This window comes from Notothenia rossii (assembly GCF_949606895.1).
Source record: "Notothenia rossii genome assembly, chromosome: 10".
In the NCBI taxonomy this organism is placed as follows: domain Eukaryota; kingdom Metazoa; phylum Chordata; class Actinopteri; order Perciformes; family Nototheniidae; genus Notothenia; species Notothenia rossii.
The window spans coordinates 6,732,923-6,756,943 of NC_136908.1; the positions used below are offsets into that span (position 1 = coordinate 6,732,923).

General features: G+C 37.5%; 1 protein-coding gene across 4 annotated transcripts in view; it reads left to right on the forward strand.

Annotated features, from left to right (window-relative positions):
• The first annotated feature begins 1,098 nt into the window (after positions 1 to 1,098).
• phactr4a (phosphatase and actin regulator 4a) overlaps positions 1,099 to 24,021 on the forward strand; it is a 42,749-nt gene continuing 19,826 nt past the window's right edge. For 2 of the 4 annotated variants that reach the window (XM_079654853.1, XM_079654856.1), the window contains exon 1: positions 14,479 to 14,728. In XM_079654853.1, coding sequence (XP_079510979.1) covers positions 14,671 to 14,728 — 58 coding nt within the window. In that variant the 5' untranslated portion in view covers positions 14,479 to 14,670. Of the gene's footprint in view, positions 1,440 to 8,451; positions 8,542 to 11,484; positions 11,529 to 12,259; positions 12,383 to 14,478; positions 14,729 to 24,021 lie in introns of those variants that run through there. The other 2 variants (XM_079654855.1, XM_079654854.1) reach the window with 2 other exon arrangements.

Below are 24,021 nucleotides of genomic sequence, written 5' to 3' on the forward strand. Positions count from 1 at the left end.
TCTACACTCTGGCAGAGTCTCTACCAACCAGTAGATGGCAGACACATCTTTAAACTATGGTGTATCGGCCACAAACACTTGTAATGTGCTCATAACATGCAGTTCAACAAACGACCAGGAGAGATCACAATGTTCAAACTTTTTGACTGCTGTTCTTTCTGTAGAAACGGAGATGTACTGAGGTTTAAGGAGTTGAATGAAACTCAAAATGTAGATAGCAGAAACAAGCTGGAAATGTCTCCACAAGCTATTTCTTTGAAAACAATTATATATACATGGACATGTCATATATTGCTATTTTATTTCCTCCCAGATTGAAATAGACATATTTTATGTCCTTACATTTACACTTGGGACATGTTTCAATCTGTTTTGAAATCAAAGTGATGAAACAAATGGCTTTATTTAGAATTAATGAGAGAAATATACTTACAATTTACTAAATGAAGAAAAGCGTACATCATTTGATTATTGTTTTCTGGAAAAATAATCCATTGTTTGGTTTGAAAATCAGGAAATGATCAAATAAATCTTTCTTTACTGTCAAATTAATGTTTGTCACTGTAAATAGAGTTTGTAAACTTTACCCTGTACATTATGTTTTATGTCATCCTTATTGTTGTTCTGTTGTTTTTATGTTACATGTGTAACTAATGTCCTGCAGGTCACCCTTGAAAAAGAGATCTTTTGATCTCAAGGGGCTTTCACCTGGTTAAATAAAGGCTAAAAACAAACAAACTGTAATTACCCCCAAAAGAGATGATCTTATTGTCAAACTCTTCATATGTTCTGTGTGAAAAAAACGTAATTTTTAAAGTATTAAATAAAGATGTAGTAGTAGTATATTATGCTTGCAAATTTGAAATATGTTAAATTAGGGGGGCAAAGCAAACCCTTCCCTGTCCCTATAACTAAAGTGTTAGTTATTCACCGTAACTTTTTTGTATTTATTTTGTTATGGTTACAATCTTTAACAAATGATCAGAAATGTAATTTGCCAGCACAGCATCCAGGGGGCTCAGCTGGTCACGTGATCTCGCGGTGTTTACAGTTCACTAGATGGGGGAGCAGTCACCCTGCTTTGAAGTGCGCATGCGCAGCCGTACTTAATCTGCCTACCGAGTTAACCATGCAACACCTTTTCTGACAGCAAAGTTCTAACAAACGTTTTTTTTTAAGCAACAACATTTAGCGGCTGTTACTCCAATTGGGGAACAACTCAGACGATACCTGAATGCTTTGGTTGTTTTTTGTTGTTAGTTTTGTGACTTTATTCGGGTCAGAAGGTAGTTAGTGAAGCTACTTCCGCCTTGTGATGGACAGCAGCGACAAGTGTCAAAAGTAATCAGGTACGGGATAAACAACGACAAAGGAGGATAAAAACACGACACTTACCTTTTGGATACACTCCAACACAGGATAACCGAGTATAAGCAAAGGTGAGTAACTTCTGTGGACCATACTGCATACGTTTTGTTGAGATCCAACGGCAAGTGTGAGCTAATTTGTGTTAGCTAACTAAGCTAATTGCTAAAGTACTGGAACAGCCGTTGAAGCTGTTTTTTATGAATGGAAGTATTGGCCAAACGACGGTACTACAACTTGCGTGACGTCGTTTTAGGTCAGAAAGAATTTTCCCCATTGATTTAGAATAGACAGGGACAAAATAAACAATATATACATATTCTCAGTAAACGATACGTATGTAAACCTTATAAAATATACAGAATACAATATAATACTATCTAATATACCAATCTGCTGAACATATAAACATAGTGTACTTTATACATAAAAAGAAACGTTTACAGTAGTTTGATATTAAAAGTAAAATATATATACTGTACCTTGGGAAACTAATGTATATAAATCAGCGTTTAAGACATTTTAACTACCCATTTTGAACACTTTAGTAGCCCTTATTTAAATCATTATCGTCGGAGAGCAGATAAGGGAAACCTCTACTGCGCATGCTCTGTGGGCCCACATCCGGGTACTTTCTTGATCTACAGTCGCTCTATTTCTGGCTTCATGCGCCACTGAGTAACTCTCATAGAAATGAATGGAGCCCCGCCTCTCTTTCTCTTTATACATCCATCAGCTACCTGTTGCTGCTCTAATTTACCCAGGCTAGTTGAGGATTAGCATTATGGCAGTGCGTCTCTATCTTTAGCTCTCACACCTAGATCTAGTGTGTCACATTAGTAAGGAGAAGAGAAAACAGAGAAGGAAAATGACTGGATTCAGACTTTGGTAATAGATAACTTGTCTTTACATGTACCTGCTACCTTTACCTGTATTGTATAAGTTTGCATAAGTATAAGTATAGGTACTTGTATAAGTACCAGAGTGTTGGAATACTGTGTTACAAGTAAAAGTCCTGCTTTCAAAATGTTACTCAAGTAAAAATAGAGAAGTATGAGCATCAAAATATACTTAAGGTAAAAGTAGTCATTCTGCAGATTGGTCCATTTGAGAATAATATGATTATATTTCCCATCATTAATCCAAATCTGTAAAGTAACTAAAGGTATTAAATACATGTAGTGGTGTAAAAGTACACAATTTACAAAGTAGCAAAACAACAACAATCAAGTAAAGTACATGTATCTGAAAATTGTAGCTAAAGTAGAGAATGTACTTAGTTACTTTACACCACTGTTAGGTTGTTGGGTTACATGTAACAGTAGTTAAAGCTATGTTACAGCAACATACATTGTACAGGAGTTAGAAAAAACAGTAAACATTTGGTAATTCCTCATAGGGATTAACAAGGTCACTATCCTACTCTATAATTGAGTGTGATTATTAAGACTAAACTATAATTGCTAAGAGGACTTCTGATTCAACCGAATGCAACAACTTTGCTGCTTTTATTGTGATTCTCTTGTTCAGTATTAAATACATTTAGCTTGCAGGTTAAGCAAAAAAAGTGCCCGTCTCTTTAGCATTCACTGCATTCCTTTCACAGGCCCGTCTACTTGTTCCAACAAGCAGACATTTCTTTAGTACTGACTGAAAGCACTATTACGCCCTATAGGACATCACAGACTCTTTAAAAGAGGAAAGACAAAGGGAACTGCAGCTATTTGTTCTAGATAGGCAGCATTGTAATCAGGTCGGTCGTGTTATTGGGCTTTGTATTCAGATAGTGGGCCGTTGCATCTGACAGAGATTCAGCCTGGCATCCATGGAACTGAAGACATGATGGTACATTTCATTTTCAATCTGAGTTATGTAAAAGCAGTTAGTATTACAGGTTGGTGGTGATGTGGCATGTTGCAGGGGATTGGTATTGATCTCTCAGGATTAGAGTGGTGACCCTTCATGGCTTAAACTTTAGTCTTTTTCACAAATAGCACCTTCTATTGCAGCTATCCAACTTTCGATGCATGAGATACTTTATCCTCAGCTGAAGAGGTATTGCTTTTGTCTGATGGAGAGGAGCGAGTCTCAAGAACTTGAAACATTTTTACGGAGTGGCACAACAACACATACTTTTTTCTGGTCAATTATTTGAAATGCTAGTTGGAAAAGAAATGTCCAAGATACATTGAGGTGCTCACTAGTGTGGTCTATTTACATCTGTAGATGTATCCCTAACTGACAACAAGTGAGCGTTAGATATGCTATTTGTAGTTTTTAACATGTAACTCTTAAAATAATAAGACTTAAGGTAAGTAATTCACTGGAGATATTTCATGATATTAGTACATTTTCCACGGTTACTTGGTTTTACTCTCGTAGTATCTTTCAAAATGTGTGGAGATTGACCATACATACCTGCCTGGTCTTTTTTTTTGATGAATTTTCAAGTAATCTGTATTCTGAAGTTTCTTTTTACTGAGCCTTTTTTTTCTTACATCATTCATAGCCTGATTCAAATCACTTAAAAACATGTTTTTTTTTATGGCTTTTAACTACATCTGATTTAAGTAATACAAAGAGATATCAGAAATCACCTCGCTAAATACTTTTGACTCTAATATGTCAACAACATCCAACAAGAATTTTCAACGTGGTTGAATCCAATTCCAATTCCAATTCCTGTTCAAACTTTGCAGAGGGACTCGTTTTTGGTGCATTTCTAGGAATATGCTTACTCAACGTTCTAGTTTCTGCTAGTTTTTCCTGTACTCCTACACAGCAAGGAACAATATCTGCCACATATGTTCTGAACCAAGATATTCCTTTGCTTTTCTTTGTTAACTAAAGCTTATAACAGACGCTCCTGCAGATGAATGCTCTGATTTCTAGTAAATGTTTTGCATTGTAAATAAACTGTCAAAGTTGCTAAAACAAGCTAGTTTGAATAATCATGAATAGAAAGCAGAGATGTGTTCAGAATGGAGTTGCTTGAGTATTTGAATGTTGTGGTTGTCTGTGTGGGATGTTTGTTATCAGCCATAGCGGCTGACAGAGGCCTCTTTGAGATGCATGCATCGTTCCCAAACAAACAGCCTCCTGGTTCTTCATTCAGTCTGAGCCAAGGGTGCAGAATGAGCCTGAAGCTGATGAAACGCTCTCAGCCTTTCATCCAGAGGACTGCCAGTTCCCAACGAGCTAATTAGGAGCTCATTGTGAACAAACAGGATTGTGTGGAATGTATGAACTTTCAGAGCGAACAAAGAACAGCTGATTTTAAACGTTAACTTTGTGAAAGGAATATTATGCCAACTGACCTAGCTCGGGCATTTCCTAAAGTCAATCATTGGAGTTATTTAGTTCCTTTGGCCTTGAGTACAATCTACATTATTAAGGTTTGTTTACAGTTTAGATTGCGAATATTATTACAAGGGAAAGTGTCTTAGAAAAATGCAGAATCTAAATTGTATTGTTTAGCTTGTTGCCCAGTACAGTTCATATAAACAGTATTTGGATGTCTTTTACCAAGTATTAGTTTATTGCCTGCATGACAGTTATTATGCAAACAATGAAAGACATACAGTAACCATTCTCTAGAAGCATTTTCTTGATTAATCAATTCATAATTTGCTGTTTAAAATGTTAGAAAATAGAGAAACTACCCATGGCAGTCCAAGCTTGTCTTTACATGTCTTGTTTTGTCATAAAAAAAAACAAAGATATTCACTTTATCATTATATCAAATAGAGAAAAGAAAGAACTCTCCATTCTTTAGCAACTGAAACCTAACTTATCGATTATTAAAAGAGTTTCTGCTGATTATTTTTCTGACTATAGACTAATCATGCACCTCTAATTGTAAGCCTATTGCTCACTATCAAACATGGACTGAACTGTAAATGGACTGTACTTATATAGAGCTTTATCCAGTCTTTAAGACCCCTCAAAGCACTTTATATAACATGTCATTCACCCATTCATACAGAGCAGTGTACCTTACTCTAGGACCTAACATTCACACACCGTTGGCCATGCCATCGGGAGCAACTCAGGGTTAAGTATCTTACCCAAGGGTACATCGACATTACATTACATGACATGTCACTTGTTAGACTTACATACTCAATACTGTGGACAATCCCCACAGGAGCAATTTGGGGTGAAGTGTCTCAGGGACACAACGACATGCTGACTGCAGTGGGGTTTGAACCTGTGACTGAATCGAACACCAACGGACAACCCACTGCACCACACGCCTCCTTACACGTTGACTGCATGGGCTGGGATCGAACCCACAACCTTCTGGTTGAAAGACGACCGCACTCCCTCGCAGCGACAGTCGCCCTGTTTATTTGACACATTGCATTATATTGAAATTTGTTGTAGATTTTATTCATATTGCAATACCAACCGTTCTTTTACGTCGATCTAAAGGGTTAGGGTTAGTCTTTAAAAGATCGCAGGCTTTTTGAATAATGCGTAAGAGGCCTGGGAGCTCGATTCTATTAAACAACAGAATAAGGCGTTCACACTTGCACTCGTGTGAAAACACAAAAATACCGCGGATGGATCTTGTTACAAAACCTGTAAATCTGGCTGCCGATTTGCTTACAGTGGTTTAAATTGTACTCGCTGAATGTGGAGATAATTGTCACAAGAGACAACAAAGACTTGAAACCGGACATCAGGAAACTCCACTGTGTGTGTGTGTGTGTGTGTGTGTGTGTGTGTGTGTGTGTGTGTGTGTGTGTGTGTGTGTGTGTGTGTGTGTGTGTGTGTGTGTGTGTGTGTGTGTGTGTGTGTGTGTGTGTGTGTGTGTGTGTGTGTGTGTGTGTGTGTGTGTGTGTGTGTGTGTGTGTGTGTGTGTGTGTGTGTGTGTGTGTGTGTGTGTGTGTGTGTGTGTGTGTGTGTGTGTGTGTGTGTGTGTGTGTGTGTGTGTGTGTGTGTGTGTGTGTGTGTGTGTGTGTGTGTGTGTGTGTGTGTGTGTGTTGTTCTCCACATTACAATGCGGGGACGGAGTGGATTAGTTTGGCTGAACATTAACTCACCTGTTTGCTTTTCGCCGGCTCCTGTAGCTGTTTTATTTCGAGCTGGAGTGCTGTGGAGGATACTTGAGACCAGACTTTATCTCGTCAATTATTTGTGCGTTGAAGTGCGGATCAACTTCTCTCCTTATGGGCAGGTCGGAGGGAGTGAATAATGCATGGCTAAAGTAGCTTTTTTTTTTAATGGTGAGAAGTCAAATTCGTTGTTATTTTAATTTAAGCTCAGGTATTTTATTGGATTGATTTTCAGGCTAAAAAAATAACTATGTTCCAAAAAAAATATTTTACTTTTGCGTTGTTGACAATAAATGGATGTGTCAGGGTTGGTATGGTATGAGATTTGTATTGGGTTAATACACTATTATTATCATTTGTTCTGTCAGTAACAATGACCCCTAAAATTGGCTTGTAACCATAAAACCATAATTTGTTCAAAACTAAAGCATGTCTGTTTACACGTTAGCAGCACTTTAGCATGTTACATTAACTGCTAAACTATTTGGTCAGCTTTCAAAATAATGCGCTATGGTTATTAATAATTCAAATTTAAGGCTGTACGATTTGGGGGAATAATCTATTTGCGATTTTTCTGACAGATATTGTGATTGCGATATTTGTTTTTAAGCGACCCAACGGAAGTTTATTGTAAAATGTGGCCATATTTCCGGCTAGGAAGGTCGTATCAACGTGCTCCCATCTCTAGCACCCCCGCAGCCCGAGCTGCGAGTGAAAGAACTAAACTTACAAGAAACTTCTGTTGGGTTGCTTTAAAGTCAAGCTTCAGTTTAAGATTCACCGTGTAATAGAAACATGTGATGGAGCATTACTAACCTGACTCAGACGGTTTGTTTCACCAAACCATCTAGGAAAGCTCCATTGGAAGCCATTTGGAAAAGTATTTCAAAAATACTTGACAGGTGATTGGATCAATCTGTCTATCAGCTTCTATCATGGGCCACTTCTGATTGGTTAACAATGGCTTGTACATGTGGAGCACAGCACTTCTGATTGGTGTGGATGACTGACACACAAGAAACTAAATTTATAAAAAATCACAGGCTTTCCGATTTGATAATCGCATCATTTCAAATTTCGATTTAAAATCGATCAATCGTTCAGCCCTAATTAAAATATACTTTAGGTTCTCCTATTTTTACTTATGTAAGTATTTTTCAATACTGAAGATAAACACATGTACACAGTATGATAACCATCAACTTTAATACTCTGGCATGCCACGATACCATTTACTCCTATTGTGTATTTATTGGAAATGAATGATTTGATCGTACCAGTAAGAGCTCAGTTACCTGATAAGAGTCACGTTTCTGATTTAACCCCACTTTATTAAATACTTCCTGCTGTGAGCAGTCACATTATCTAAGTTTTAAAGTAGATCAATCTTTAAGGATTAGCTTTAAATCGCTCTTTATTTGAGTATTCCTGTAGACATATCGTGGACAACCTGATGCACATTAGAGCATTAGTGGACATTGTCTTTTTGAAGAACCCTTTGCATGAGTTTACAGTGCAGACATGTGTCCCCGCCTACAGCTGTTGGACATGTGCTGTGTACATTACAGCAACACTTGTCAGACCGGTTGGACTGAACCAAAGCGGACCAGACAGAGGAGTGTCTGAAGTTAGCTGATAGTGTTTTATTTTCATGTAGTTTTATTTTATTTTTCTAAAACCACTTAGTGGTATGTTTTTATGAATTCTAATGAATTATTTATTGCACTTATTCATTTATTTCGTCTTGTTAGTGTCTGTATGATAGAACTCTGTCAGGTCACTTTTAAAAACCCCGCCTTTATATTTCTTTGTGATTTTTATTAGGTTTCATTGCTTTCTATTTGTTTAATTGATGTGTGTTTGTTTAGTTGCTGTCTTTAAGTATATTTGATTTAATTACCTGTTTGTGTCAAATGTTTTGTTTTTATGTGAAAGCAAAATAATCAGTTTGAATGCTTCTAAGCAAATAAAGTGTATTATTAATGTTAATATCATTATTAATAATCTTTGTTTGTTTACCTTACAGGAGTTTCCTAATTTCGCTTCTACGTTGTCCCACCGCAGACAGATTTCAAGGACAGCATTTCTAATCTACGATCAATGATCTCAAACAAAAGTAAGTTTGTGAAACAACACAAGATGTTATAACTGAATAAAGTCACGTATTGCCCTTTTCTTTAAACACAGATACATTTTAGTGCTGAATTCCCCAGAGAAACAGTGCTTCATCTTTCCATCTGAACAAGGCCTAGTCCACCTGGTAAGGAGGTCAAATAGAGTTGCATTCCACTCTCCCTTTCTCTTATGCAGTGTACACACACACACACACACACACACACACACACACACACACACACACACACACACACACACACACACACACACACACACACACACACACACACACACACACACACAGTTTGTTGTCAGAGGACTCTTGACACTCCAAAGGTCAGCCTGATACCGCTGAAGGACCCTCCCCTGTTAGCGTTAGCATGTAACCACACCTGCTTATGTTGACCAATCACAGGCCGCGCTGTGATTTAAACACAGACGGTCGTTATGTTGGTCGATGCCAGCCTCTTATCTGTGCTGGTGATCCTGATATTGACACTATTGATCCTCCCTTCCCCGGCTGCTCTGCCCTGAAGCTAAAGGATGTTTAAATAGTGTTGTTGTTGAATTCATCACTTCCTCCTTCCCTGTGCTTTGACATCTTTATTTCCTGTTTGAAGGCACATAGTTCGGAACACAACAATTTAGACAAGACTGCGTAGTACATATTTAAGTGTCAAAGTGTGCATTTTAATTGCAGGAATCATTAAAATATGGATATCACGATAAACAGAAAATCACAGCAAAGCATTTTTCTATGTGAAATAACCAGATGTAAAGCATAGTTATATGAATTTAAATAAGGAAAACATGATATTAAGGGTGACTTTGGCTGCGAGGTAGTGTTGAATGATGACTTGATGCTGAATCAAAATGTAATATATCCTTAAAAAACTCATCAGATTTTCTGCTAAACATTTTTTAAGTATGTGCTTTTTTTACTTCAACTATATGTGTATATTATATTTGTTGGTATTTTTTTCATTTGATCTTTTTCTATTGGACATTCTGCAATGTGTAATATTTTAATTATATCTTTGATTTATTCATATTTTATTTTATTTCATTCTAAGACACGATTCGCCCCTGGATATATAAAGTATTCTGATTATTGTCATCATATTTTGCTACTATTTCTGCAGCTTTGTGCAGAGTTGGCCTCACTTCATCTCAGCCTTGTCACACTGTGAAATACTGAGTGTGTTTTGTTATTCATTGGATTGTGTTTGATTGATTTGGTGCTAAAACAAACTGGGGTGATTTGTCAGAAGTGTCGATTGTCCCTCTGTGTTCAGCAACAACACATCAGGGAGGCTGCTCTGCTGCATTTCTGATTCAAGTTGTTCAAACGTTTCAACAGTAACTTCACTGCTGCTGACATCTTGAGTACATTTGCATTATTCACATGCTCAAGTCGTGACCAGACTTTAAATGTTTGGTGATTTTTTGTTTGTAATTTTATATCTTGTACCACAAATAAACCCATAAACAAAAACATGATCATAGATCAAGCTTTCTGTAAAACATGAGGATTCTAGACAAATGTGATTTATTTGATTTATTTACAATTAATCTTTAAAGGGGACCTATCATGTAAAATGCACTTTTTGATGTCTTTTATACATAAATATGTGTCCCCGGTGTATCAGGCTACTCACGCAGCGTCAGAAAATAAAACCTTCTCTCTTTTCCTCCGTACCCAAATCTCTAAATCTCTCTCTACAACGGAGCTGATCCAAATTTGCGTCCGATATGACGTAATATCTGAAATGTGGACACACGGCCCTATCAGAAACAATGCCGACTGTTTTGGACGTAATATGGTCGCTGTTTACATTAGCATCGCTAACACTCAGAGCTAACCTGTACTGCACAGAGCATGTGTGTGAAGAAGCAGGAAATAAAAAGGAACTCACCTTGTGGTATAACCGGCAAGAGAGAAAGCCTTTGAGCTCCATACTGTTTCAGAAAGAATCCTTGATAATCCATGATATGGCGTTGATCTAATAATCCTTGATCTAATAATCCTTGTTTCATCACCGCAGCATTTTAGACAGTATCTGCCAGGTCCCGCATGAGCCTACGTTGGCTCCGCCCCCTCTTATCTTTATACAGGTGAAAATCTCTTTGAGACACGGAGGGTGTTTCTCAATGTCGAGGACGCTTCCTTGGTAGGACAAGTCCCTCCGAGTCAGTTGCTTCAGAAGCAAGGCAAGAATCCTTCCTACAGCCTCGGAAAACGAAGAATGGTGGAACAGGCTAACAGGTGTGCAGGTGTGCGTCATATGCGAGGCTCCGCCTTAAATGGAGCGCGATTTCCGCCAAGATTTGGAAATTGGTCCGTGCGCAAAGCATTGTGGGGATTTTAAGACCGTGGAATCTACACATGTGCAGCCTCGAAAATTTCCTGCAACGAAGTACGCCGGCCTCAGTAGAATTCCAAGGATCCTGGACATTGGAACAGTCCTTCGGCGGGACTCAATGACGTAGTATCCTTGAGATAGTGGCTCTGGAGCAGCCTTCCTCGACATTGAGAAACACCCAGCGTCTCATTCTCAAGAGAGACCTGTTTATACCCCAAATCAGCACTTTTGAAACGGGAAGTGAAATAGAGGGATATGAGGCGTGATCTGTTTGGTTTTTTGAGCAAAAAACTTCATAGACATGTTTTTGTATATATCTGAGACCTATGCTATTGCCTAAAAATACTATGATAGGTGACCTTTAAATTCAGTCAAAAATTTTCCATCTATTCAAATGTTTGTATTGCAATAGTATTTTAAACGAGCCCAATAATACATCATTAGAAGGTGCCATTATATGCTCACAATCAAATGTTAAATAGACTTATTATAATGGAGTAATACCCTGTGTTATTATGGTTATTTAAATGTATATTTAATAAATAAATGTCTTAATGATCCCGTTGGTTAATTTGTTTCAGGAGCTGCTGACTGCTGAGTTTTGGACACGTGATGGAAAATCCTGGTAAGACGCTTTCCTACTTCTTCCATTTCGCTTGTTGCATAAAAGTTCTAAAGAAAATCTATTTGAAGACCTAAATCTGAGGTTGATAGCATTTCATCTGAATGTTGTATCCATACATTTGATCTCTATCTGTAAACCATTGCATAAAAGACTTACTCAAACCTGTAGAAACATCCATGTGATTTGAGGTTGATATGCTTTGAAGGGTGTCAAATAAAAAACATTTAAATCTAAAATGTCGTTTTGCCAATAGAAAATTATAAAAATAAAATATATTAACCAAATTTAAACAAATCTTTATATCATTAGGTTTAAAAAAAGAAAGAAATAAAAAACCCTACCTTTTTATTTGTATTTGTTTATATAAATCAATTCATCAATGATCTAAATCAAATATAATATATATTGTATTTAATTTGATGTCATACCATCAAAATTGTATCGGGTTAAATTCATATATTTTGTCATAATCTTTCGTATATTCTTTGTACATTCCATTGCATCAGAGGTGTAAAAATACATTTCGAAATAAAACAAACATTATGAAATCTCTTATAAACCCAGTGAGACTGCTGTTATCTGAGCCGTAGTATCGTGATGACAGAAAACGGTGAGTCAACAAATAAATTGTGTAGATATGAATCTGTCCGTTAAAAAGGCGTCCCTGTGCTGCGATCTGATTGGCTCTCACCCAGAGGACACACCTGTAGGTTAGCAGTTTCTCTCGCTGTCACTACCCTCAGTATCATTAACAGACACACTGCACTAAACACCAGAGCATTATTAAACCCAGACTCAACTGTGTCGTGACATTACGAACGTATCTTGGATGGCTGTTCACTCTGAATATATTCGTGAGTAAAGCTGCTTTTCTATTTCAGTTAATATCTCTATTTTCAATTAAGTGTTTACATTTTTGACTGACAAAATAGCTGTGGTTGGTTTTAAATCTGACATAAAGCTGTGTTTAGCATTTAATGTTAGGTACATTTCATTTTTAGGTGTTTTTAGCTTAGTCTGTTTTAATACATGAACTCTTTCCAATTCTTCACGTTAGTAAGATATATTTGAAATCCTTTATATTTAGTGTCTGAGCCGTAATGCTTTGGTTCTTGGTATTTGTATCTGTTCATGAGTACAATGTGTTGAATAGTTATAATTTGATTGAGACCGTATTGAAAGCAAGTGATCACTCATTGCTTTGCTGTATTTAAACGCAGGGCATGGCATGGCTTTAGATCCCTTCACAGTCTTTCGGGTCACTGCAGGAACAGATTAAGGAAGCTTGATTTACTCTTCCCTATCTGGACCAAAATAAACCAGACTTCCTCTTTGCCCTATCCTCTAAAAAAAAAACGGATGTGCATTCAGACAAGAAGACATGGCCATTTAAGAACTGGACTTGTTGTGTTTTGAGCAGATTTGGAAAAGTCCCCCAGGGTGTTTACTCATGTTACGTCACATTTGAATGTTTTTAGTTTGGGTTGTCATTATGACACCGTGTGCTGGTATTTGTGTGAGTCATGTTTTCTTTCAGCTGGGATTCATGTTCTCATGTGGAGGAACAATGTGTTTGTCTCCATCTGCTGCTGCTTTTTGGAAACTGATTTATATTTTGGGTGTTGTCCCTTTTTGTTTACCTGAGATTTCTTGGGTTAATGGCCGATTTGCCGTCCTGTTTCCAAATATGCTGGATTTGCATTCCCAACGTTCCTCTGTCAGTTTCCCTTCATGCTGTGATGAGGCTGCAGAGGGAGTGATGTGGCAATGTTTATAGAGTTAGCAGTTTCATGATAGACTAAACACACTCATAGCTCCTCTTTCACTTAATACTAACTTCTTAATTTTACCTTTTTAGTTCTGAGATTAAAGTAAAGGAAAAAACAGTCTGAATTTTGTGGGGAAAAAAATGCTTAATTGTAAGTCGAAAAAAAGAGTCGGATTATTTAAAGAAAAATGTGAGATTTAAGAAAAAAAAGTAAGATTTCTTTGAAGAAAAAAAGATTTTTGAGAAACACATTATTTTCCCCAAATTCTGACTTTCTTCCTAGAACTAGCAATTTTTTTTTAATAATACGTGTTTTTGTTTTTACTTTTATGCAATATGAACAGTTTCAAGTCAAATCTAAAAGAAATTCCCTCCAAATATTTCAACACATTGCCTTAAAAATTACGTTATTTGCTTTTTTTTAAATCCATTTAGACAAATTCATTGTTTACCATGATATCTCGATAAATATATATCATTAAATATACCATAAATTATAAAATCACCCGGGCCTAAATACCACACTCATATTTAAACTGCTCCATAAAGCGCAGCACGTTGAAAAGTCTAATTTTAAAACTCATTTAATTCTAATTTAAGACTAGACACTAAACACTAAATATTGAATAACCTCCCAGCCTTAATCCATGCCCATATAGTGAAAGGGATCAGGTGTAGCTGTACCTCACAGCTGCTATTATCTAATAAAGGTGTTATTAGTTCACATGTCAGTTTAAAAGGACAAACCCTGGAGAGTCACTGGACTCCGAGTCACTTCCTGCTCTCTGGCTTTGAGCTCCACCTTGGCTCGGCTCACCTTCCACTTCTCCTGTTACCTCCCCCCCGCAGGGCCCTCCCCACCCGCCCTACTGTTGAGTCAGTCTGTGGGTGTGGGTGTGTGTGTTTGTGGGTGTGTGTGTGTGTGTGGGGGGGGGGAAGGCACTGCATCCAAAATCCCTCGATCCCTTGATGGACTTGTGGCCAAACCTCAAAGCTCTCCGTGAACTTTGCCCCTGAAAAATGTGCTCTCAGGAATGACAGGCATGTGGCCGGATTACCATATCGGCGTACCTTATTTATGAAGTCAGAGCTCCAAGAAGGAAGGAAGGAAGTGAGGAAGGGGAGGGTTTGTGTTTTAAAGTGTAAGAAGAAGAAGAAGGAGGAGGGGAGGAAAAGGGAGGGAGAAAACACAGGCTGAAGGGAGAGAGGGGGTAGAGTTTTTAGAGAGACAGGAGAGTAAACCACGCAGTGTTCAGTTACCGGAGCTCCGATATGTCTGGTTTTAGACGAACGAGGTGGCTTTAAGTTTTAGGACCTGCCGCCGACCTCGGGGGAGGAAGGGCCCGGCAGGCCAGTGGGGACGGGAGCCATAGCATGGGACACAGTGCTAGCAGTGAGACAGTGGCCCAGCAACAAACTACACACAACACCGGTGAGTTTGGACTCTCTGTTTGCCGTGGATTCGATTCAAACTTCAAAGGCTTTATTGTCAAATGCTCAGTAGCTGTAGTGTTTTTATGGCAATGAAAAGTTGTTGTTTGTTTTAACAAGAGGGGTTGTTGTTGTTGTTGTTGTTGTTGTTTTGCACAGATTCATTTATCATTTATTATGCTTGTTTATACATTCAAACACTATACTCTACCCTGCTGTTTAAATATCTTATTTTTTATTTTTATCGTGCAGCACATCTTTTGGAACAGGACTTGTTTCATGTATGTCAGTTTACATTATGCTAGTTTTCGTCTCATATGGTTGTTAATATTTAGGTATGAGTGGAAACATAAGGACTTCATTGTACAGTGCAACTGCCTGTTTTACTGTGTATATACATGACGGTAAAACAGCTTGAGTCTTGAATGTTTTCGAAGGAAGGTAAACCCAACAAGGGGCGAGTGTCTCCAGGTGTTTCTGAGAGAGAGCAGTGAGAGGCGGCAGGCACAGACAGGTGTAGAAGTATGCAAGCAGATGGAATGTGGTGATTGTGAAATGTTGAAACAAACTTCTCTCTGTCTGAAACACGGCTGCACGATTCGAGAAAAATAACAACGTTGGGATCATAGTGGCAGATTTTACAATTGCGGCATGATTCCAGTATTGATCGTTTTTTGAAACATACGTCACATTGTGATTTGAAAAGGGTTTTACCAATACCAAACAAAGATGTTGTTTGTAGGCCGGGACTCATCCAGAAAGATATGTGTAGCTTTACTCTATATATTCAACATGTCGCCTTCTTTTATTGCTTGCCTTTCTTCTGCCATGTCACCTTTGCTGTAACACTCCCTGCTGTAGGACTAATAAAAGGAATTCTGATTCGACCAGATATTGCTCTTACGACAATGTGGTTACAGCCCTAGTCCATATTGTGATTTCAATAGCATTAAGAATACTTATGCAACCCTTTTCTCTGCACTGAACGCTCCTTCCCCCAGAGATGTGGGGGTACAAGGCACCGACTGACACCAGCTGTGCCCATGTGTATCACTCTGTTTTCCTACTAAAACGCCTTCCTACTCATACTTAACTCCACCTAATGTCTCGCTGACTAAGCTAATAACAGTGCAAACTTTAAGAACCTGTTTTTGCTGTCAAAAGGAGGGTCCTCTCTCAGGTTTGCACACCTGCTCAATTCCCCCCTAATAACACAGCATGCAGCCTAAAGAATCCTGCATCTATGTCGCATGTCTGTCACCGCTTTTCTGCCGTGCTGTTAGTTTAAAGGAACTTTTTTTCGGTCAATATTTGCTCTGTTACCTACTGAAGGGTTGAAACACTTCTCGACACTCGTGCCTTAATGAAACATGATGACATCCTCTTCGTTGCATATTGGCACTCCATGCAAACTGTATTTGTGTCTCCGGTGTGCTATTCTGTGGCGTTGGTGTTAAATTGTCCTGTGATTGGGTGAGTCATATGGGCTCATGCTTTTAATAGTCCTTAGAGTTTAAATGGCTCAACATTTACCGGAACAATTCATTGTATTCACCAACGGTTGAAAAAACAGGTAAATGCAGATATGTGGAATGGGACACCTCAAAAAGCTATCTGAAGCTTGAGAATATGGGACTGACACTAATATATCTTACTAACACATCTAGAATTGGAGATATACAGAACAAAATGATACAGAAACCCCATCTACAAGCTAACTAAACCCCTGACAACCCTTGAAAACGCTAACCAAACACCCCAAAAACAGAACTAATCTATTAATAACTACTAAATGATTCCAAATTATATATTTGATCAGCTTTACATTGGTTTAAAAAAGCTACAGTTCAATGAACAGACACGTCGGCAGTCAACAAAGAATGGTTCAAGCCTATGTTGTTGCTACGGTCTTGCTTCACTTCTGTTGAAACAAGCATGGCTGTTTGGAGTCTCTTTATAAATGCATACCTGCGGCCTGAGTGTGTTGGTGTTTGGTTTAAGCTTTGTAAGACTTTTCCGCTCTTGACTATCTTTTACCTCCATCACGGGTCGGTGCCTTTGAATTCTCTTGTTGGTTCTGTGAAAAACAACCATCTCAGGTTGTCATGCTCTAACTGTGCAACGTCACCACATCACACTCTGCTTCTGTAGTGTTCTCCCAGTTCACTGCCATCACTCCTCCCAGTTTAACACCCACTGGGTTATGTGTCAGGAATAGCTGAGAGTTCACTGACCTCTGTTTGCCTGCATTTCAGCATGGGGTTTCACACATACATGCAACAGCCTGCATTGTTTCTTACACTGGGTTGATACCAAAGCATGTTAGCATTTTACAGAGGGATGTCGTAAAACTGGAAATGTAGTACCGGTAGTTGATTCCATTTGAAATTAAGTTACATTCATCTTGAGACCTAAGTTCAACCAACTCAAAATTCACTCCTTTTGCACCATTTTCAAACTTGTTATTGTTAGTAAGTTGAACAGGTCATATTCCCTCTTTAATAAGCATATTGCTGTGAAAGCACTTTCTTCAGCTAACTGTATTTTTCCAAGTTTCCCGCCAAAAATGACATTTTGAATTGTCTTTGTTTTTGTAAAGATCTTGATAATATTTTTTATTTGTGTTCTTTTTTTATGTACATCATGATTATAAATGACCAATAATCTTTTTTTAACTGAATAAAGCTTGAAAGCACCATTATGTGAAACAATGCAACCACCGTAAGCATTAGCTGTTTGTTATTTACCTGAGAAGGATTGTGCTGCCGTCTAGCTGCTAACAGTTAACAAGTACGATCAGTATTTTAACACTGTTTGATTTTAACGTTAGTAGTTGCAACTAAATAGCATTAATCAAGCACTTAGATATTTCTGTGACTAAACGGTCGGTGTCTTGGTAAAAACAATCAGCAATATGTTTGATATGTGTAGCTATACAGCCTCAGCTCATTACAGTGTTCATTTTGGCAGCTGTTTTTGATTTAGTCTTAGTCTTTAGACGAAAATGGTTATTAGTTTTAGTCAACTTTTAGTCGTTGAAAAATTACATTTTGGTCAAAATGTGTCTCTATACTCTCTGAACGCTCCGTCCCCGGCAGATCTCTGTGTCCGCTGCAGCATGTCTGTTAGGCCCCGCCCCCCGCACACAGAGAGACACAGGGAGATCGCTCTTCTGGATTGAAGAGAGCGGAAATAATGATATTGCAAGTTAGAAACGTAAGATGCATTTTGACAGACAAGATGGACACATGGGGGAAAATATGCTGCATTTTGATATCCGATAGTCCACCATTAACATCTTAGTCCTGTCTCGTCTACGAAAACTAAATATACATTTCGTCATAGTTTTTGTTATCAAGAATCTATTTTTAGCTCGTCATCGTCTCGTCTTAGTCATGTAAAAAGACGAACATTTTTCGTCATAGTTTTCGTTGACGAAATAAACACTGGCTCATTAGCATTAATGCAATGCATGCAAACAAAACTAAAACTAAACCCAGAAAAAACTGTTATCCCACATAAAAGATTACAAACAGCGCTGCTCATAGAGAAATGGATGTCATAAAATAAAGCCTACAGACACACAACCTAATTTAAACCTTACTTTGTGAAGCCGTGACATTTTATCGGCTCCCAGTAGTGTAAAGACAAAGAGTCAATAATAAAAAGGTCAAGGCTGAAGAGTAAACATCTTTCTTGTGATATGTCTCACTGCAGCAGTGCAATCGTTTGGAAATGTCCCGTGTCAGGGTTGTACCTCGAGTAGTAATTTATCTGCCAGTTTATTGACGTGTTGAGCTGTCGAGGGATGCCTCTATTGCCAAAGTGATGGTGTTTACAGTGTAAGGGACAGTACGGATGTTTTGGATTGGTCAGCAGTACGCTCTCACACATTTAGGCATCCTATACTACTATACTGACGGGGATTTCTAAATTGGTTATGTCACTTAACCAGTTGAGCCCCGAGCCTGTTTTTCAGGTCTCAGGCTCGAATATGACATTCCCAGAACAAATGACTGTATCTTCACTTCTAAAAGGGGTACATTAATCATCTTTTTTCTCAAAGCAATGATAAACCTGTGAGTTGGATGTAGAAAAGTCAGAATCAATATAGATTTTTTTTTATTTTAAAGTAAATTCAGATTGAACATTGAAAACATTTCAATTATAGTTTCCCTCCAAAAGAAAAACATTACTTATAGTGAAAACCACCCTTGAATGATGGGATAGTAGAATAAAAGCTTTAGGAATCCAAACTATAACATATAAGTACCCTGTATCAAGATTGAGGCAAAACAAGTGACATTTGACCTTTTTTAAGAGAGATTTAGCAAAAAAAAAACACTTCTGGGGTCATTTGGGTGGATTTGACCTATCTCTGGCCCCCCTTGCTCGATTTTGCTGATTGACATCTCTTTCTAATCGTTAGAGCCAATAGAATCGAGGGGAAGTTCCTCAAATCCATCTAATCATTACCCATTGGTGAATGAGTGATGCGTAGCCAGAATGTCCCGGAACCGGAAGCTGTCATACACTCTAGCTATCGTAGCAGCTAATATGAAATCTCCGTTATTGACATAAAAATTGAATGATGGATTATCAGTAATAATTTCAAAGTGACACAAACACTTTGTATTTTCTTTTTAAAAACTAAAGCATACCTTGGTTGGAGATGTATTAAAGATATTGAAATTGTGTAATGGTAATAGGAGAACTACACGACATGACTATCTGACGTTTTGACCACCACACGGTTGCGTCCACAGGATGTGGTGAGATTAAGGTTGACCACCAAACATCAAGCACATTTATTTTTAACTGTTTGGAAACTGCCAGCAACAAGAACACAATAACACAAAGACACTAACCCTAACCCTGCTCTTATATTCCTGACTGATCAAATTCTAGTGATGGAAAAATACATAATGCATTAATCACCAACGCCTCCATTCAAAATGCAATAATGTCCTCATTGTGTGACCTTTGAAAACTCATCGGCAGGGTTTATAGTGATTATTAAAGGTAGAAATCCACTTTAATCCCTCAGTCTAACATATGTGGGGCAAACCTGAAGCCTTTAATATCTTCAGTGTTTGGTAAGGCAGGTAAATCCCAGCTGTCAGATTTCATTCAGGTGAAATCAGTCGGTCATAGTGTCGCTGAAAAGAAACCCAACGTCCCTTTTTTTTAATCAGATTGCTTTCCATTGTTTCTCATGTCTGCTCCAAACACAATATTTCTCCACGGTTCATATTTTCTGTCCACAATGATTTATATGATTTTATTCTTTATACATTATTTTTACTAAAATGTATAGAACTCTGTTTCATTCAGTAATGTAAGAATATAAGTTCATATAACATAGAATACAAATATTTATAAAAACATAGGAAGTTGAAGTAAAACTGTGCATATTGTACCAGTGACATCAATTATTACAGGTTCATTATTACAATATATACAGTGTTTTATTAGCATTAATAAGATATTAATGCTGAATTGCACAGTTTAAATTGGCACATACATGTATAATATTTTATTTATCTTTATTTATTTACATATTTATTTGACAGGGACTTTGATTGACATTTCTGTAAATGCGCCAGAGTTAGCCAACTATTTTTCGTCTGTAGTCCCTGGACAGATGTTGAAAGTCATTCTAAAAAAAAAGATTCACTTCAAATAACAGGTAAATACAATCAGTAAAACAACATTCAACAGAGATGCTTATATTATGATAAAAGCATATATAAAAACATAAAAACAAAATACATATTCACAAAGCAGACGGATAGCAACAGGTCAAGGCACATGTACAGACAGAGCGTTGTAAAGTGCAGATTGTGTCAGTGTGGACAGAGCTGACTTTCCACTAACCACGTTTTTAAGTTAGATTTTAAATAAACTGCAGGTGTTTTGTTCTTTAATCTTCACTGGGATTGAGTTCCACTGTTGCAGCTCTAGTTGACCTAGTTACAGGTGTGCGTGTGGTGATAAAATGTCTAATAATAGCTGAATGATATCATTAGTATTTAAAAACAGATCATTTAGTTACAACTCAGTGATTATAGCTTACCTTTCCCCTGCAGCAGCACTCACATGGAGTTTGTTTCTGGGAAATGTTTAAGGAATCCAATTTCGGACCAGTCACTTATTATGGGCCTGACAAGTGCTCACGTTTTATCAAGGATGCGTGTGTTTAATTTACTTTACAATATTAAATATTATAAAAATACTTCGCTAGTCGTCTATTGAACAGATTCCCTTTTCATCATAGAACATCCTCTGCTTTTGTCACCATCAATATCGGAAAATGGGTATTTTTGTTTTAAACCAGAGTAATAATTAAGCGCAGTAAAACTAAACAAATACACAGCTGTGACGGAGACCAGGGCTCAACATTCCCAAGTTTTCATCATGCATGCCACCATCACAGCGCTCTGAGAGAATGAGCTCACCTTTACATTCAGTGCCTTAGTGTTGTGTAACGGCTGCCGTGAGACTCATCACTGAATCATTTTTATGGCGGTTTCACTCCCACTTAATGCTGTTTCTTTTTCAATGCCAGAAGACTTCCATGGAAACTTTGAGTCACGGTTTCTGTAATCATAATAATAATAATAATAATACACTTTATTTGTAAAGCACCTTTCATGCACAAAGCAAAGTTCTTTACAGAAAACATAACAACAATATTAAAATAATACTACAATGAATACAGAACAAAATAAAACATCTACAGTGATAATGTTAAAATAAACAATTTTAAAAAGAAAAGAAAAACAGACAAAAATACAGTAAAACATAGACAATGATGCACGTGAGAATTGAAAGTTGACCCACATTAAAAGCCATATTAAAAAGATAGGTTTTTAATAATAACTCGATGTATAACAAGCTTTTTACTTTGTTTCATTATTACTTTGCTTTTATGGATGGTGAACCTGACACCTGCAGATAATGTTCTGTACTATGGCACCACAGTGTAAGTAGTACCAGAAGAAGCTGTGGCCATATTTCACTCTCTGGCTCCAATATGACAGCTAAGGCAGTGAGAACATATTTGGATCGTTTTTTGTTTAAAATGTTATTATATAAGAAAACTGAAACAGCCGTTTAAAGCCGAGAAATCTGATCGTTTGCCTCAAGAAAAGAGGGACAGTTTTTTTTTTTTTAGATGATTTTTGTGGATATGCAATTAGGAATGCACTTTTTAAATTCAGGTTTATATTGGCAAGTATAACATCTGATGTATTGGACATAATCTAGTTTGTTTATATCCTATAATACAGGCATGCTTAATTGTATTCTATAGAAATCCTTTAACCTGTTTTTTTTTCTTTCACGAAACTGTCTCAGGGCTTCTTAACATTTAAAAACCTATTAATGTGTCATAACCTATTAACGGGAAGAAACTCAGCTAACTGAAGATATGAAAAATGTTTACCGAAACAAAACACAAGTCTCACAAGAAGCGTCTAAATGAGCCCTGAGCGAAAAAATGCTAACGCACTTAGCACAGAACTCACGGTAGAAATACTTTATTACTTATCGAATCTGCACAAACAAGATATCAACTAGCAAGCTAGAAATATAAGTATCATCACTGAGCGATCAAAACTCGCGGCAGGGGAAGCAAACCCAGAAATCACACGACGTAGCTTTACGGAGCAAACACGGAAAATAGTCTTACCTTTGCTGTTGTTGATCAAAAGTTTTGTTCAATGGCATTAAAACGATAAAAACGCTGCTGAAGGTTAATCCATAGGTTGATCCAATGTGTCTGTGTCACTTAGAAATGATTACTGATCATCCATCCCTCCATTTTTGTCAAAAACTGAGTTTTCATTTTAGCTGCTATTAGAGCTACAACCCAGCTTCCGGTTCCGGGGCATTCTGGCTGCGCAGCACTCATTCACCAATGGGTAATCTTTAGATGGATCTTAGGAACTTCCCCTCGATTCTATTGGCTCTAACGGTTAAAAAAAGATGTCAATCATCAAAATCGACCGAGGGGGCCAGAGATATGGAAAATGCACCTAAATGACCCAAGAACTGTTTTTTTCTTCTAAATCTCTCTAAAAAGGTCAAATGTCACTTGTTTTGCATCAATCTTGATACAGGGTACTTATTGTTTGTTATAGTTTGGATTCCTAAAGCTTTTAGTCTACCATCCCATCATTCAAGGGTGGTTTTCACTAGAAGTAATGTATTGTTTTTGGACGGACACTATAATTAAACATTTTTTACTGTGTTCAATCTGAATTTACTTTCAAATAAAAAAAAATCTATATTGGTTCTGACTCTTCTACATCCAACTCACAGGTTTTCCATTGCTTTGAGAAAAAAGATTATTAATGTACCCCTTTTTAGAAGTGAAGATATAGTCATTTGTTCTGGGAATGTCATTTTCGAGCCTGAAACCTGAAAGACAGGTTCAGTGCTTAACAGGTTAGGCAATTGTGGTTTTCATTTTAGATGTTGTCCTTATTGACCCCTTTCCTGGCCATCATGAGAATTTGTTCCGTAATTTGGGCACGGAAACAGAGCATTTCCTGATCTGTAGTGTTTGCTGTCCTCAAAGAACACAGCAGTTGTTATCCGGATGTGAGCATTTAGCGGGAGTGAAGATAAAATTCCAATGTGCCCAATTTTGTAAAGGATGCATGCCAAGAATTTTGTGAAACCTTAATAATATCTAGGTTTTTAAATGACAACATAGCAGGGACTTGACATCGACACAAAAGCACAATGAACTGTTCTACTGTACGTGTGATTGTTCAAAGAACTTATTGATCTATTTATATTTTTCTTTGTTTACATTGATTGCGTTGGTATTCTTTTGATCATTGCTATACATTATGGAAAAACAAGGCCTGGTTAGTAGAACTATTTTAAAGGTTTCCTATTATACTGTTTTTCATCAATATATTACAGGTCTCAGATATATACAAAACATGTCTCTGAAGTGTTTGGCTCCAAACACCGAACAGATCATTGCAGCATTACCCATAATCCCCTCTGTTTCAGCCCTGTTTCCAAAGTGCTGATTCTCTGTCTGTTACTTTAGATGAAAATAAGGAGCCCCTCCCCACGCCCCTCTTGAGAGATATTTGGTTACAAAGAACACAATGGAGCTCTAGGAGGAGATTCAGGTGATAAGGTGGGGGGGGGGGGAGGTTTTTATAGAAATGGATCAGGACAAAAAGAGAGAGAATCTTTTTTCCTGAAACTTTCAGAGTCTCTTTCCACAGAGGGGACTCATGTTGATGTAGAAGAGACATGAACAAGTAG